Consider the following 16079-nt stretch of genomic DNA (forward strand, 5'->3'; position numbering starts at 1 on the left):
GCTGAACAAGCCCAACTCTCTCAGCCTGTCCTCATAGGAGAGTTGCTCCAGCCCTCGGATCATTTTTGTAGCCCTCCTCTGGACCCACTCCCACAGCTGCATGTCCTTCTTGTGCTGAGGGCTCCAGAGCTGGACGCAGTACTCCAGGTGAGGTCTCACCAGAGCAGAGTAGAGGGGCAGAATCACCTCCCTCGACCTGCTGGCCACGCTTCTGATGCAGCCCAGAGTACGGTTGGCCTTCTGGGCTGCCAGCACACATTGCCGGCTTATGTCCAGTTTTCATCCACCAGATGCTCCAGTCCCCTAAAAATCTTTATTGCCCTCCTCTGGACTCTCTCTAGGAGTTCCTCATCTTTCTTGAACTGGGGAGCCCAGAACTGGACGCAGTACTCCAGGTGGGGTCTGACCAGGCCAGAGTAGATGGGGAGGATAACCCAGCGGAGGCTGCTGGTCCTTGCACATTGTGCAATCCTCACATGATTCTGTCAACGCCATAAGCCTGAGCTTGTTCTCCAAAGGTTATCTCATATTCCTCTTCTCAGCAACGCTTCTTATTGGGAAGACTTCTAATCAGAATAGTGAACTCCAGTCTTGTAAAGGAATGATTTACCTAAAAGCAAGAGCTATCATGACACTCTGTTTGCCCTGATCAACCCAGCAGGTGAGTATATGGGGCAACCCGTGGACTAGAAGAAAAATAAATGAGATACACCGTGAAATCTATAAAATAGAGGAGCTTTGGTGGAATGAGATTTAATGTTTGGAAGAAGACAACATACAGAGATACATAATGAAACTGAAGTGCAAGGGGTGATCAGTTTTCAAGTATGCCTGGAGAAATGCGACAGCATTAAGTCCTTTACAAAAGGGAAACTTCTGACTTTCAAGTCGTGGCTCTGTTACACTGTCAACACTGAAAATGTTCTCTATTTTGAGGAGTATGTTTTAGTGGTAAGTAGGAAGATTTCTACACTCTGCAGTAACAGTATTTTCCTGCAGTAAATTCTGTCACTTCTTAATCCATTAACATTCAACCCAGTGATTTTGGCGATATACTTCATTCTGTGCAGAGAAAATTCCAAGAGGAAGGTCAAACTGCTGGTGGAGGCTAAATAAGCACAGTCTGAAGACCTCCACTAGCCAGAACAGTTTCTGCTAACATAGAGCCACCATATCAACATGTCTGCATTCTCACTGAATTTCTGTATCACCACAGGCTTTGGACAGCATTGTGGAAATGGTGCACAAGATTAGTGTGTGCACAAAGATCCCTGAAAGGCATTTCTTTTGGAATGGGGCACTAGACACTTCAGACACCCAACTCTATTGATTCCCAGAGTCAGGTGTGTGACTGTAGGACGGATGAATCCCGCCCGTTGTATGTTGCATTTAGCCACAAGAAAAAAGATTTTCTCCCCATTGTGAAATACTGGTTTAAGACTGGAGTTCTTTGGAAATTATTTGTGGTGTTTTGCAAGTTTTCTGAATTGCTGCTGGCCACTATGACATGAACACCTATCAACAATACTTTATGCACAACCAGTATGATCATGTATAATAGGAGGCCTCCACAAGATGGACAGCTGAAGAGCACGAATATAAACCAACCACGCAAGTAATGTTCTGCTTTGCTCCCCAGCAGGCGCTTTGTTTGAAGTTAGAATACTTCCCTTTCTAGGAGCTGTACTAAGCTACTTGTATCTACCCTCACGGTAATATAGATGATAAAACAATACTGGAACGGTTCTTGCTTGCGAGCAAAACCTTCATTTATACATTCCATAACTGGAATTCTCAATTATTTGACCTAATGCTAACATGAAAGAATAAGAAAGTTCTATGCTTAGGCCACAAGTCTAATAGATAGAAGGGACAAGTTACCTTGAAGCTATAACCTTGATCTACAAGAAACCGTTGTCGCTTCGTTGAATATGCCATTTCCTGAGTGTCTTGGGATACAAGAGAATAAAAAAAGGCATTGTATTCCTCTGCAACCATGCCTAGGAGACAAAGACACCAAGCAATTAGTTCCACTTGGGACACTGCAACCAAGAACAAAAAAAGGACTGAGTACTGAAAACAGGTGTTTAAGTAAATTGCCTCTCCACAAAAACCATCTGCAAAGTTTAGCTGCACCCAGACCTTACATAAACCACCTGACAAAGTACACAGCATGGAAATTCCTTCAGCTCTTTTTGTCCTTTGGAAGTTTTCCTGACACAAACTTTTACTGACCCAGAAAATGCTTCATCTTCATTCACTGGTATATGGGCATATATTCTCTCTGACTAAGACATAATCCAAGGACAATATAAAGAAGTGTCATGAACATCTGGTTTTTCTGCAATTCTATGACACTGTGATCCAAGGCCCAGAGCCCAACAACCACCTCATTTACCTTTTTTGGCTCTCAGCACTCGTCCCAGTCTTTGAGCCTCTTGTCTTCGAGACCCACCATGGGATGAAATCTGAATCAGAACATTGGCTTCCGGCAGATCAAAGGATGTGTCGCCTACCTATAACAGAGAAGCAGCCTCTGAGCAGTATCTTATTTCCATATATCATAAACAAAGACTTAATACAAAGTACACCTTTGCGAGCTGTGATACAAAGATGTCAAATGCACAACATGCATGTGTAACTTACTCTTAAGTAAAGTTCACTCTCAAGATAGGTACAAGGACACAGCGAATGTCCTCACTTACCTTGGAAATGAAAATAGTGTTGATTTTTGGATTGTGCTTGAAGTTTTGTAGAATTTGCATTCTTTCTCCTTGTGCAGTAGGACCATATATGTAGGGTCTGGAAAGAATAGGACATATGCAGATTAAATCAATTTAAGGTCTTTCAAACATTTCTTATGAGGTACTATGATACCACGGCAGGGAGTGCAGTACAGGTTTGAACTGATATAAAAACAAAACAGATTTTGGTACAGCTTACAGCTTACTTTTAGCTTGTTGGGCTCTTTATGGCAGCTACCCAGCTGTTTGCGGAACCCTGTGCAGCAACCCAGTCTGCCAGAAATAAATTCTGACAGTTATAAATGTTTTGTAATTATGTGCACCAATGCAGTTTTATGTCAACAGACCGAATACATTTGGTAAGCCCACATGAAAGACTGAAGGCAGCTGTTAAAATAAGATTTTTTTCCTCAGATCTACTGAATTAGCACATTGACAGCTGCAGCCTTTGCTTCCTATTTAAACACTTGAAAAGCCAGGCTTCTCTATCTAGGACATGCTGAGTGTCACAAGCTGGCTGGTCGGTGTTGTTCTGGGAAAATTATTTTTGCTTTTGAAGCTAACCTCCTGCCCCTTCTAACACCTTCTGGACCTACTGAAATGAGAACAACGAAACGTCCCAGCGTTCCATGGCCAGGAGCAGCTCACAGCGGCATTTCACCTAAGGTCTCTAACGTTTGACGATGAATCACCTGGAACATTTAATATCTCAATCCAGAAGGCTCACACAAACTTCATGAGTAACTTGGGCTACTATGAATTTTCCAAGATTCTCTCTAGAGTCTAGCTGTTTTCTTTCTGCCTAAGCAGAGTTTAAAAAAAAAAAAAAAAAAGCTAGAAAATGGTGAAGCCCTCATAAAAAATGAGAGGCATGCAGGAGTGCATAGCCACTGCTTTTTCATCTGTTGCACTACTTTTCCAAAAGCTCGTTAACAAGCATCTCCAAGTAACAGGAATCAAGTTCTACAATTTCTATTTTGTTCACACTCCCATACATTATTTCTAACACAAGGAGCCAACCCCACATGTTCCATTTAACTTTTAATATTGCACGTACATGGGTGGTAGCTGAACGTAAACATGCAGTGCCCAGTGCTGAGGTTTCCTGTTCTTACCAATTAATTACCGTGAGTTGGCTCCTCTTGCTTTCTTTACTGCAAACTTTATCCTAGTATTTCTAGGATACCAGTCACCTATAATCTCATTCTTTTATTTAGTGTATTTAACCAGATTTTTAGAAAAACGCAACTAAAAAATGAAAGTGCCAAATGAGTCAACTCTGAAACACCATTATTGTTCAATTAGTAGCATTCAGTATTATTTTTAAGCCTTCTTTGAAATTTCATTTAATATTTAAATTGTGATTATTTTAATCCCCAACAAAACTTAAATGACAGATTTAAACTGAAACTGAGACTACAGCATTTGCAAGCCTTCCGTTTCTTAAATCCACCAAGAAAGGGTTCAAGCACATGTTTTTAAGAACAGAATAACCTAGAACTCTTGGCTATCAATCCTCTATTTTACCCCCCATCCCCAGATCCTACTTGACAATGATTCATTAACACACATCTGACTACCTTCCTGAACCTAGAACAGGCAACGCTAGATTTTATTTATTTTTTTAAATGACCCCTTTTCCTCACTGCAAAAAGATATTCGAGGGATCTGCAAGGATAGAACCCTCTCCCGCTACTGACATAACTACCAAAACCACAGGGGCTCAGAAACAGTGATTTAAACATATTAGTAACACACAGTCAGCATGCGAGCTATACAACACTGGATAACAGACTCATGACAGTAAAATCTGGCTAAGCAAATCTGAATTCTGTGGCCTCCAAAATTATAATAAAAATAATTCCTGTCATGTGCATGGTCGTTCCCTGCCAGTACCAAAGGGGGATAAGGGAGGAGCTGGCAGAGGCAGCCAGACGATGGCCATGTCTCCCTCCATTTGGGAGCCCTCCCACCCCAGGTGCTTGAATAGGGTCATGAGAAGTGCTGTGGGAACCGTCCTCCCGCTGGGCTAGCACAGGCCAGGCAGCCAGCCTTGGCCACCACCCCCGCCCCCGCTGTCACCCCAGGTGCTTGAATTGGGTCATGAGAAGTGCTGTGGGAACCGTCCTCCCGCTGGGCTAGCACAGGCCAGGCAGCCAGCCTTGGCCACCACCGCCTCCCCTGCTGGGCTGCTCTCTCCTCCTTACATGTATAATTCCTGCCCCACTCAAACTAACAGTTCCCATTCTTTCAGCATGCTCATAGCAAACTAGGATAGAAAGTTCTCTGGTTCAAATAAAGACTCCCTCACCTTTATCCAGCACTGGAAGCCTCCTTTCTTTCCAACACTGACGGCCGTATAACCTGGAGCTCCATACGTGATGTGAGGAACACAGAATTCACTCAAGAACATGAAAAGCAAGCACCTAGTATTTCTTCCACTGGTTTTCCTGTCACGCTTCTACAGGGTCTACCCCATTTAACAACTGTTGTGCTACTTAGCAAGCACCCCGTCCCAGCGTCGCCTTTGCTGAAGGCTTTTTCTGTGGTGCACTGAACACTGCTAGAGACATTCCAGAGGCATCATTACAGCTAATCTCTGTCCAGACAGATTAAAAAAAATGATGAAAGAGACCACGGGTGTTGGAATTCATCCAGCACCATTAGCTCTGCTTACTATTTGATGTCACAGCAAGCCAGCATAACATGGCTGTTAAAACTACAGTCAAAACTGATCATGAATTTTGGAAAGCGTAAGGCTTGCCTGTAGTTTTGCTAAGAAGTACTGCTGCAATTCCCAGAGGTGAAATCATATGCAGCCAAAACACCCCACAGCTTCCAGTAAGCAAGGCATTATTTGGGCTTGTCAAAGAAAGGATGAGGCCAGCTTCTGTGCTTATTTTCCCCAATAATTGCTCTACACCTGATCCTGGCAAACACTCCCTTACCATCCCTCCCCAAAGCCTACAACCACACTGATGCTAACCCCTCATTGAACTCTCTGTACCACCTTCCGTAACCACACTCATTTTAGAGTCATTTAAAGTAACTGAGGAGCTCATGGGAGCAATTATCCTTTCATTTATTAAACGATTACAGTGATTCCTAAGCAGTGCACTGGTACAGCACAGATCCCCAGAAAGTTTGTCTTAGGTTTTTTAGACAAAGTTAAGACCTTCTGAGAACCTGAAAAGGAACGCCCTGGGTCGCAAAAGACCTTGAAAGATCCAGAGAGTGTTTATTTGACAACCTTCGTCTCAGAGAGACAGAGGAATCTACGATCTGTTAAAGAAACAGTTCTAGTGATATTTTTAAAAGCCCCTCATTTTTCCACTGTCTTTTAATAATAATAAAATCAATGGATAAATACTAACAGTCTTTCACAGAAATCTTGGATGAAAACTCCTCTGAGGCAAGTGCTAAACAGAGGCTCTTTTCAAACAGTTCTACACCAAAATAATGTTGCAGTGGCAATAAAATCTATCCAAGAAAAAACCCTCCCAAGCTCCTTTTTCTAAGGGAAGACTGGAGTTCAATCAAAGAATTACAATACCTAAAGACTACCGAAAGCTGCGAGATTACAAAGCAACTTTCCAGGACGGAGGAAAACAACAGTGCCACCGTTGGTTGTGAACACTTACTTCCCAAGTCTGATTGCATACTCCTTCAGTGCAAACACGTTGTCAGCAAATACGATGATTTTATCATTCCGTCGCTCATGAAACTTAATCAGAAACTGGCAGGCTCTGAATTTATTTGGGTTCATGGTGTACAGCAGTATCCGTTTCTTTGTTTTGATAGCTACGTATTCTCTATAAAATTCAGGTGACATTGGGCACCAAACCTGGAATTAAAAAACATAAACACACCTGAAGTAACCCTCTGTTATTTATTTATTTGATTCCCATGGAAATTAAAGATACCAGGGGGATGATAACGCATTATAACTTTCTTTACAGCACAGGCCACAAATTTTAACACAGTAATTTCTGCAGTAAATGAGAGCTACCGATCGGTGTAATCTGCAGCACTGCCAAACCGTTTAACCTCATTAATATTCTGGCCTTCCAAAATGCTTTGGCAGCGAGATCCACAACAGAAATAGGCAGCGGGATTGGAACAGGACTGGAAGATATTTCCTTTATGTTTCATGCTTAGTAATTTTACTGAATACTACCACCTTTTATAGAGCAATAATTATATGTTTCATGCTTAGTAATTTTACTGAATATTACCACCCTTTATAGAGCAATAATTAAGGGAATGAACTGCCTGTGTCATCGTCCCATCACAGCAGTCAAAGCTTTTTCCATAAAAATTCATTTTCATCCATACTCTGAAAGCTCAGAGACACATTTAGTCTTCTTTATAGAACAAATTTACCAATCTTTACCAAATTTACCTTTCACAAAGGAGTGACCTTTATTTTAACAGTTATTGAGTCTGTAACTTTCAAAACACGAGGATTGATTAGAAGTTTTCAATAGGTTTGCCTAAGCAATTGTTTTATTATGCAAATGCATATCATAGTACTGCACAAGTCTAGTCTTACTATTTTTTCTACTGTAGAATGAAAACAGAAGAAATGATGAATATCAAAGTTATGCCAGTGCAATGATACTATCTATAGCATATAATGACAGTATCTATAGTGCATGTAATTTGGAGAGCATTCATTCTGCTGTACATGGATTATTCCCCCACATCCATTACCCAGTACAAATTAACAGAATACTGCAAAGAAAAGCCTCTTTCATAAGCATTGTTCAGCTAAGGAAGTTACGTGACAATTTACAGGAGTTTATTTAAACAACCTGAATTGTTCTGTACTGTTAAGAACTACTTTTTTTGTTTCAAAACATTCTTTCCAGTGAGTTAAATGCTAGATGAGGCTTTTTCATCCCTTGACTACATGAGCAATGAATTTATGCATTGAATATGCTCTGTTGTTATTGTATGCTGTCTATATGAAAGATCTAAAACTCTTAAATCAGAAGAGAATATTTCAAAGTGAGGATGAGATATGAATACCAAACATTTGATTGTAGTAAAATAATTCATCTTTTGCTCAATAGCCATGTATTGGGTTTCTGCGGCAAGGTCTTGGTAGTGGGGGGGCTACAGGGGTGCCTTCTGTGAGAAGCTGCTAGAAGTTTTCCCCGTGTCTGCCTCTGGCCAAGGCCAAGCCAATCAGCGACAGTGGAAGCGCCTCTGTGATAACGTATTTAAGAAGGAAAAAAAACCGGCTGCGGTTCAGTAGGCCCATGGTGAAGACCATGGTGAGGCAGGCTGTCCCCCTGCAGTCCATGGAGGTCCACGGTGGAGATCTCCACCTGTAGCCCGTGGGACTACATGGAGAACTGAATATATTTTGATTTGTATTTGCACTCTCTTTTGGATTTGGAAATGGATAAAATCTACTTCTCACCCCAATGGTCTTTTCATTTTTACATTTTACAAGATGCTCACTCCAAGCCAAAAACCTCATATGGCAGCTGGGAAAGGGATTATTTGTAAATTACAAAACTCTGAATGTGCATGTATTAGACTTGTTATTTACCAGCCAACAACATTGCTTTTTTTGATTCTTTGCTTTTGCTAGTCCCATGGAATGTCCTGAATATATACGCGCACACTGAACATAAATGTGCAGAATTTTCACTTCATTCGGAACCAAGGTAGCCCATGCTTCACTTCTCAATGTCTAAAAGGACAGTTCAGGGACTGAGAAGAATTATGCTCTCAAGGCAGAATTAACCAAAGTGCCTAAAAAGTCAAATTTGAATTTGCAGACTGGTTACTCTCCCTTCAACCTAGTTATTTTCTAGATGCTCTTTGCTTGCGTTCTGTTACTTAAAAATAGTTGTGAGGTTTTTCCCTTCTATAACCTCCAGTTCGCACAAAGTTCAAAAGGAGAACAACTGACCTGCATCTGCATCTTTTATTCCAGTACCAGTGCTAGGAAGAATTGAATGAAACTAGCAAGACAGGTTTAAAAAAAGCCGAAAACAGCAACAACCAACAACATAAAGCCAACACAAAAACCTCCACAAATAACAAAAAAAACCCCAAAGCCAAAAAACAAAGAAGAAAAAAAAACCAGGAAAAAACCAAGGGAGGGTTAAGCTATGCAACTCCACCATAGCAAGTTGTAGCTGCTAAAACTTTATTTCCATTCCATGGGGAGTCCAGGCAAGTTAATGAAAAAGGAACCCACTGGTGTTTACACAGAAACCACGTAAAGCTCACAAATGATTGAGGGCTTGGATAAGTATCAGGAGAAGTAACAAGTATGTTTGCCCTGTTTTTATACTCTTCCCTAAGTATCTTACTTGACAATTATCAGAGACCTTTAGTCTGACCCAGAAAGGTTACTTTAATGTTCTAATGTGCCTGTGTGAAAGGTTTCCCCTTCTCTGGTACCAGATTTTTCTCTCAGCCATGTGCTGGAAAGAACAGAGGTCACACACCATCATCGTGGAAAGAAATAGTAAGATCCAGCCCTATGTTTTCAATTTTCACCCTCATGCATTGAGGCTTGAAATAAGCAGGTCTTTTCTTACTTTTTTTTAAACTTCCTAATATCCTTCTTTGTTTTAAGAGTTACAAGAATTTTCCTCAAACGATGACAGACTGTCTACCAGTTGAAGTCTCTAAAAAGCAGCTTCCAGCACACCACCTGATGTTATGCTCATCCTGACAGGATGTTACGTTACCACAGAAAACTGCGCTCAAGCTACGAAGTCAAGTCAGACAACACGAATGTCAACTGCATCGAACTAGGTCTCCGATACAGCCTGCAACCCCTGTTTACATTTCCAAATGCTGACTTGGAGACAGCCGATCAAACACCACAAACCCCGCAAAGAGAAAGAGTGCTGAAGTCACTCTGAGGAACATGCGGCTGAAGAACACGTGGCTACTTGATTTGCCACATGTTCACACTGACCAGCGACAGCCTTGCCTAAGCTACAAAGCAAAAGTCATGAGGGCACCTGTTTTTCCCAGTTAAATACTCAAAATTTTACACATCTTCCTTAAAAAAAAAAAAAAAAAAAGAAAGTTATAAGCATACTAAGTAAACGCTAGGAGTACCAAAAAGCAGAGCATCACCTCAGCACACTGGACTTTAGCAATGTAGCCACTGTTCTGCAGCTCCATCCAGTTGGCTTCATAGAGCTTTGGTCCGATCAGGAAGTTCAGGTCGACAATTTTATCATCTTCTCTGACCAGGGTAGCAGTCAGCCCCAGTTTACAATGAGCTTGTACAATAGTGAGCACACGTCTGAACATTTTTGCTAAGAAATGCAAGACAAATTTTCTGTTTACTTTCCTGAATGGATTTAGGAGACAAATACTGCAACTTAAAAACAAACTTTCACCAACTCCTGAACACAAAGCAAGCACAGCATTGGGAAATTTTACCCCATTTCACATTTCTAACAAATCTGTGTTACAGCAAAATTTTACACTGATTGCAGCTTTAGCTTACATCTTCAGTGTACTCTGAAAATCCCAATAAACCTTCTGGCATCTGTGTCATTTCCCATTTCCTGAGAGAAAAAATCAATACACTCGGAGGTTACATGGCTTGTTTTAGGTCATACAGTATTTCACAGAACTATGACACAGGGACACTTGGCTGACTGCCACATTCAGGACTTCTAGTATATGGCAGAATCACTCATCTTTAGTATTGCTACAGATCCTGTAATTGCAGAATCTGAAGGTAGAGAGGAGATTCTATACCTTCATTTTTATGAAATCAAGAAAGAACAAAAGTGAAAGAATGGTGGCAGCAATGTGCTACTTTGATAAACTGGCGGTTAATCATCAAGGTCTACTTCTGAAATCCATCATGTCTGCAGACACCAGATTATATTCAAATGAAATAATGAGGACAAGTCAGAGCAGCTAACAGAATCCTGGGTGGTATTTTTAGCCAGGATTACTCCACAGACATTTTAATACTACATTATTGCTTTCCAACAGTACCGATATCAATTACATAGTAATTTCAAATAAAACAGCTATTTCTGGACAGTAATCACTATGGTTACTCATATTTTATTGAGTAGAAAGAGGTATTAAAAGCTAGCCTACAGCACCACTACATCTCAAAAGAAAAGAAGGCAGATGAATTCCTTTCCTGTTCAAATTTGTCTACAGCAAAATTATGCAAATGTAATTCAGGTATCTTAAGAGCACTTTATCAACCTACACAGAAGGAAAAGGCACTTGTATTTTACACCACCATTAGAGAAAACACAGTGTCTAATTTGAAGGATTTCAGAAAACTAATGGTCAGGTAAATTCTTAGCGTCAGGGTAAAAAAAAGAAAAGAAGAATGTAGAACAAGGCAGTTTACTTGCCGCAAAATCCTAAATCAACGGCTTTACTCAGTATATTAATCATGAGAAAGACAGCAAAAAATCACCACTCCTAGAAGAGCAGAGCAACATTAACAGTGTACATAACATGGAAGGTTTGCACACCGTTTCCTTACCAGGGATTGTATGTACTTCATCAAGTATCATAAGACCCCACTCTTGACTTTTAAGCCACTCCATTACTCTTTCTGCTTCCCAGGATCTTTTCGTCGTGTGTCCCAACATGGAATATGTGCTGATAGCAATAGAACAGCCAATGGGCTTGTCTTTAGCATCAGAAGTGAACCGACATATCTGACTGTCATCGATGGTGGACCACATCTTGAATTGGGCTTTCCACTGCTCTACAGACACTGCAGAATTACCGAGGACCAGACACCGCTTGCGGACAGTACATGCAGCTGTCACTCCAACCAGAGACTTGCCAGCACCTGCAGAGGAAGAAGAGTGGTGTTCATTAGTCATCTCTCACGTATCACTGGAGTAGGTGGGAAAAGAGGGGGAGGGGGGGAGAGCAAAGGAAACCAGGGAAACTGTGAGAGGATATGATATCATCCAAGAGCAAATTCTTTGTTGTTTCTTCAGTACAATGGTCTTAAAGAAATGCAGTATTCACTTCTAAAAAAACAAGCTGGGTTGTCTACTGGACCCGTAACTGTTATTTTCTCAAGAAAATCATTGTAAACAATGGCTTTGCCAATTAGAAGCAATCATTGTAATGCTTTCTTAATTTCAAAAGCATGTTAAATTCCGGGTGGCTACAGCAAGCTTCCCCTAGAGGTGATCTATCCCACTGCCCCCGCCAGCTATGTTCATTCCCCCACATAGCAAGTCCTTCCATTCCTCCTTCACACTTATTCCAGCACCCCTTACAGACTCTCTTAGGCCCTCGCCGTATCTCCCATGTGCCTCCTCCTCCACCTCCAACACCAAGGGCACTGGCATGCAGTCTCCTGTTCTCTCCCTTTCCCATTGCTTCCTGTAGGCTGTCCCTATCTGCACATTCCTCACTTCTTTCTCAAGCTCCCCTGCACAGAACTTGTGCACACAAGCTCTTTCCTTCCTTGAACCCCCCCTTATGCCATATTTGTACTACTCCCAGTTTCCCCACGTCTCCCTATTCCCAGACAAGGAACAAATGATTCCAATGCCAACAGCTTTACGTTTCACTGGAAGATCAGCAGAGCTGACTTAGAGGGAACAGTGAAAGTACGAATGGTAATTTGAAGCTACCACAACCACGAATCAGTTCTTCAGTCGCTACAGGGATACTGCCAGCACTGTTAAGCAGATGCCCGACAACTCTGTCAGCTGGGCTCTCCCTCACCACAGCCTCATCTCCCACTCACTAAAAACCAACAGGACTCTTCATACTGGTACCCAGAACAGTCCCTACTACTGTTTGAATTGCAAGCACCTGTCATATTTGGAAGTTACTTTACTGCATGTGAATAAAGAACAAAACCCCTGAATACCAACCCAGAAACTTACCACATGGCAGAACAATAACACCAGACCTGGCTCGCCCATTTCCAAACATCTTCCGTAGGCTTTTCTCTTGATAGGGCCTGAGAACAGCCGTAGGTTTCAGATCTATATTAATATCAGGATTCACGGAATCATTTCTGAAATCATATTCTGCCAGCAAGGGGTACTCCAAATGGATACAACGCTTCTGAAGTTCTTCAATCATCTCCTGAAGAGGAAACAAAGCTCCAGATGGTAAATTCCCCATGTCTGAATTAATTCTCTCTTTTTTTTTCCAAACAACCAGATTACATAGTATCATGTGAAGTCACATTTATCGTTTATGCTCATCAAGTCTGCAAGAGTTAAAAGTTTATTCCAAAAACCTTATTTGTGACCAATCCCGCCACCCTCAAACATTTTAGTAACAGTCGATATTAGAGAAGGCTAATTCAGACAGATGGAAGAACATGACACATTAAGCTCAGATGTGTTGTTTATCCAGCAGTGACTAAACTACACCCTGAAGTCCTGCAACAAATTGCTCAATAACCGACACAAAAGGTTCTGTGTGTTAGACAGAAGGACCGACCAAAGCTGCACATCTGTTATCTGGAAAATCTTCATACCCTGGTAATGCAGTTATTGCACCACACGGACGGGTTAATTCAATCACCAAGAGGTTGTTGGTTTGGTTTGGGTTTTTTTTAAATAAACGAAATAGCTACTAAGTTATCTTCTTTAAAAAAATTCTGGTTTCCCCTGTAAGACATCATTAGAATCACCGAGTCCAAAACCAACTGGATATATTTTACAAAAGCTCTCTGAAGGTCAAGCCAAGACTGTGCTCCGACCTCTAGCTACCCTTCTCAAACTATGAAATCAGAACCATCAAGAGTTTCTTCTGCAAATATGAATCACAAAACAAAACCAGAAAAAAAACCCAGCCCAACCCAAAACCCAAAAAGAACTATGTCTTGCAGACAGGGAAGGAACAATACTCAGTCTGCCGCCCTCTGTCTGAAGAGGAAGATCCTCAGATTTTGGAAGGCAAAAGGAAAGAAATGTTCTTGACCTCCAGTGATCTCCCCTATCAGATGAAGAGCCACAGAACTTTAAATTCTCGTGCTTATTTGCAAGTCTGCGGTACACTTCCCAAAGCTACATATGCAGACTAAAATACTCGTACCTGCTTGACTTCAAAAGACACTGTCTGCGTTTCCTCCTCCTCCTCCTCATCTTTGTCCATCTGTTCATAAAACTCAAATAAGTCAGCTGGGACGTCTGGCTTATTCTGAGCATCTGTTCCCTGTGATGTCGATGGACCAAAGCCACCTTCACTGGATTTGGAAATCTGAAATAGACGGACAGGAATTTTCACCAAAGGTTTCATGAGAGACACCCCCACCACCCCCACCCCCCCACTAAATTTGGGCTCATTAAGGAGGCACAGATCATTGCTGACAGAACTGAAAGTGAGTGCTGATACAGCAAACAATCAATAATCACTCCAAACGACCCAACAGTTTACCTAATGTTAATTCAATCATTTTAAAACATGCCCAGACATACCGCTGATTTACTTGTGAATGTCTCTGTAATGAGCTCTGTTTCTTCACCCTCGGCATTTCTCAGGCGACAGTCTCTAATAACGTGGTCTTGCAGAAGCTGCTGAATGACGTCAGGGTGGGTACTTTCCACGAAATACCTAAAGTTAAAAAACAAAGAAAAACATTTTAATGAACTAATCAACTGAATAACTTACAGGAATAGTGGCACAGATACTTAAATATATACCTATCCTAGATGCACTCTCAAGTATCCCATCTCAGGGGTGGCATTTTAAAATCAAAGAAATTACAGCCATCAAAACTTTCAAAAGATGCCTCAAACCAAAAGCATCATCTACTTTGCAGTTATCCACTTTGCTCAAATGTTCTCTAACATAACACAAGTGGGAAAACTCCAGCAGAACTGCCTAGAGAGAGCTCTCACATACATGGCTTATTTGTGATGTGATACAAGTAAATTTTTTTGAGATGAATCGAGGCGAGTCTGGGAAAACACTGGATGTGGTGTTTTAAAGTCCTGCCCACAGGACAAAAAAGCCCAAAAGACAAAACCCCAAAACCTCCAAAACACAAATCATCTAAAAATATAAATTAGTGCATCCTGAAATTGTTTCTCTCCCTGGAGATTCATCAATAATGATGCTGGTTGGAGATCACAGGTAAAATGTGAGCTAAGAGAGACTTAAGTCTGAACTGGCACGGGAGAAATCTTTTTCTCAGAAACACCTAGGAAGAAGACAAAAACCTGCCAGTAACGCTAGTGTTAGTTTTACCCTAAGCAGCAGGTTCAAAAAAGCAGCAGCACAAGCAGAGCATTACAGTCCCAGGGCTTATTTACGGCTGACAGACAACAGAGAACTTTGCAAAAGAAACAAAAGGAGAAACACAGGTAAGGTGCAGACACAGGCCTCAGGTTTCTGCTCTCCCTACCACAGAATCACAGGTTTGTGTAAAATTGGTCCGCTCTAAACTAGCTGACCTCTCCAGGTCCCTTCCAATGTTACCGTCTATGTTTAAAACAAAGCAGATTCGACCCAGCAACAAGCACACACCTCTTGCCAATGGATTTGCTTATCCTTCCTGAATAATGGATTATAAGTCAGAACACATGGAACTGAAGGAGAGCTGTAGGAAAACTTGTCTAGCCAAGCTCATGTAAGTTAGAAAGGAATGAATGAAAAAAAAAATTCTGAAAACCTTAAGGATATGTTGCAAGTCCAAGCAATAAAGAAACAAGCTAGCATATCAAATTCGCAACCTACTTTTAAAAATGTAATGATAACCACTAGTAGCTTGGGACAGCCAAAGTGAACCCATTGACTCATGTATTAAACACTTTCAACAATGGAAAACGCGATCTTGTACTGATAGAAGCTACACTCAGCTGGGAGCTGTAAGACTCAACAGCTTCTGAGACTGCACAGCTGCGCATTTGGAGGGCTTCCTCTGCCACCTGAGCTAAGGAAGAAGGCACTTACCTGTTATGTTTCAGCACCAGCTTCACCTTCCCATAGCTGACGGTACACAGCTACAAACGAACAAGAGCAGGCGTTAGGAGCACACCAAAGAGCGATTCTGCCTTTGGGACCAAATCACAGAACCACAGAATCGCAAGGGTTGGAAGGGACCTCGGGAGATCATCTAGTCCAACCCCCCTGCTAGAGCAGGCTCTCCTAGAGCAATCTACACAAGACTTCATCCAGGCGGGCTTTGAATATCTCCAGAGAAGGAGACTCCACAACCTCCCTGGGCAGCCTGTTCCAGTGCTCCGTCACCCTCAAAGTAAAGAAGTTTTTCCTCATATTCAACTGAAACCTCTTATGTCTCAGTTTGCATCCATTGCCCCTAGTCCTGTCGCTGGACACCACTGCAAACAGACTGCTTCCATCCTCGTGACTTGCGCCCTT

At 41.6% G+C, this 16079-nt stretch overlaps 1 protein-coding gene across 1 annotated transcript in view; it reads right to left on the reverse strand.

Moving 5' to 3' along the window:
* ERCC3 (ERCC excision repair 3, TFIIH core complex helicase subunit) overlaps window positions 1-16079 on the reverse strand; it is a 27959-nt gene that overhangs the window by 8707 nt on the left and 3173 nt on the right. Inside the window, 10 exon segments of the mRNA XM_009647160.2 lie at window positions 1882-2000; window positions 2399-2516; window positions 2706-2802; window positions 6386-6588; window positions 9858-10042; window positions 11251-11565; window positions 12626-12830; window positions 13791-13955; window positions 14174-14309; window positions 15651-15700. Coding sequence (XP_009645455.2) covers window positions 1882-2000; window positions 2399-2516; window positions 2706-2802; window positions 6386-6588; window positions 9858-10042; window positions 11251-11565; window positions 12626-12830; window positions 13791-13955; window positions 14174-14309; window positions 15651-15700 — 1593 coding nt within the window.

Source organism: Egretta garzetta, unplaced genomic scaffold (assembly GCF_000687185.1).
Source record: "Egretta garzetta isolate BGI_Z169 unplaced genomic scaffold, ASM68718v1 scaffold759, whole genome shotgun sequence".
Taxonomy (NCBI): Eukaryota; Metazoa; Chordata; class Aves; order Pelecaniformes; family Ardeidae; genus Egretta; species Egretta garzetta.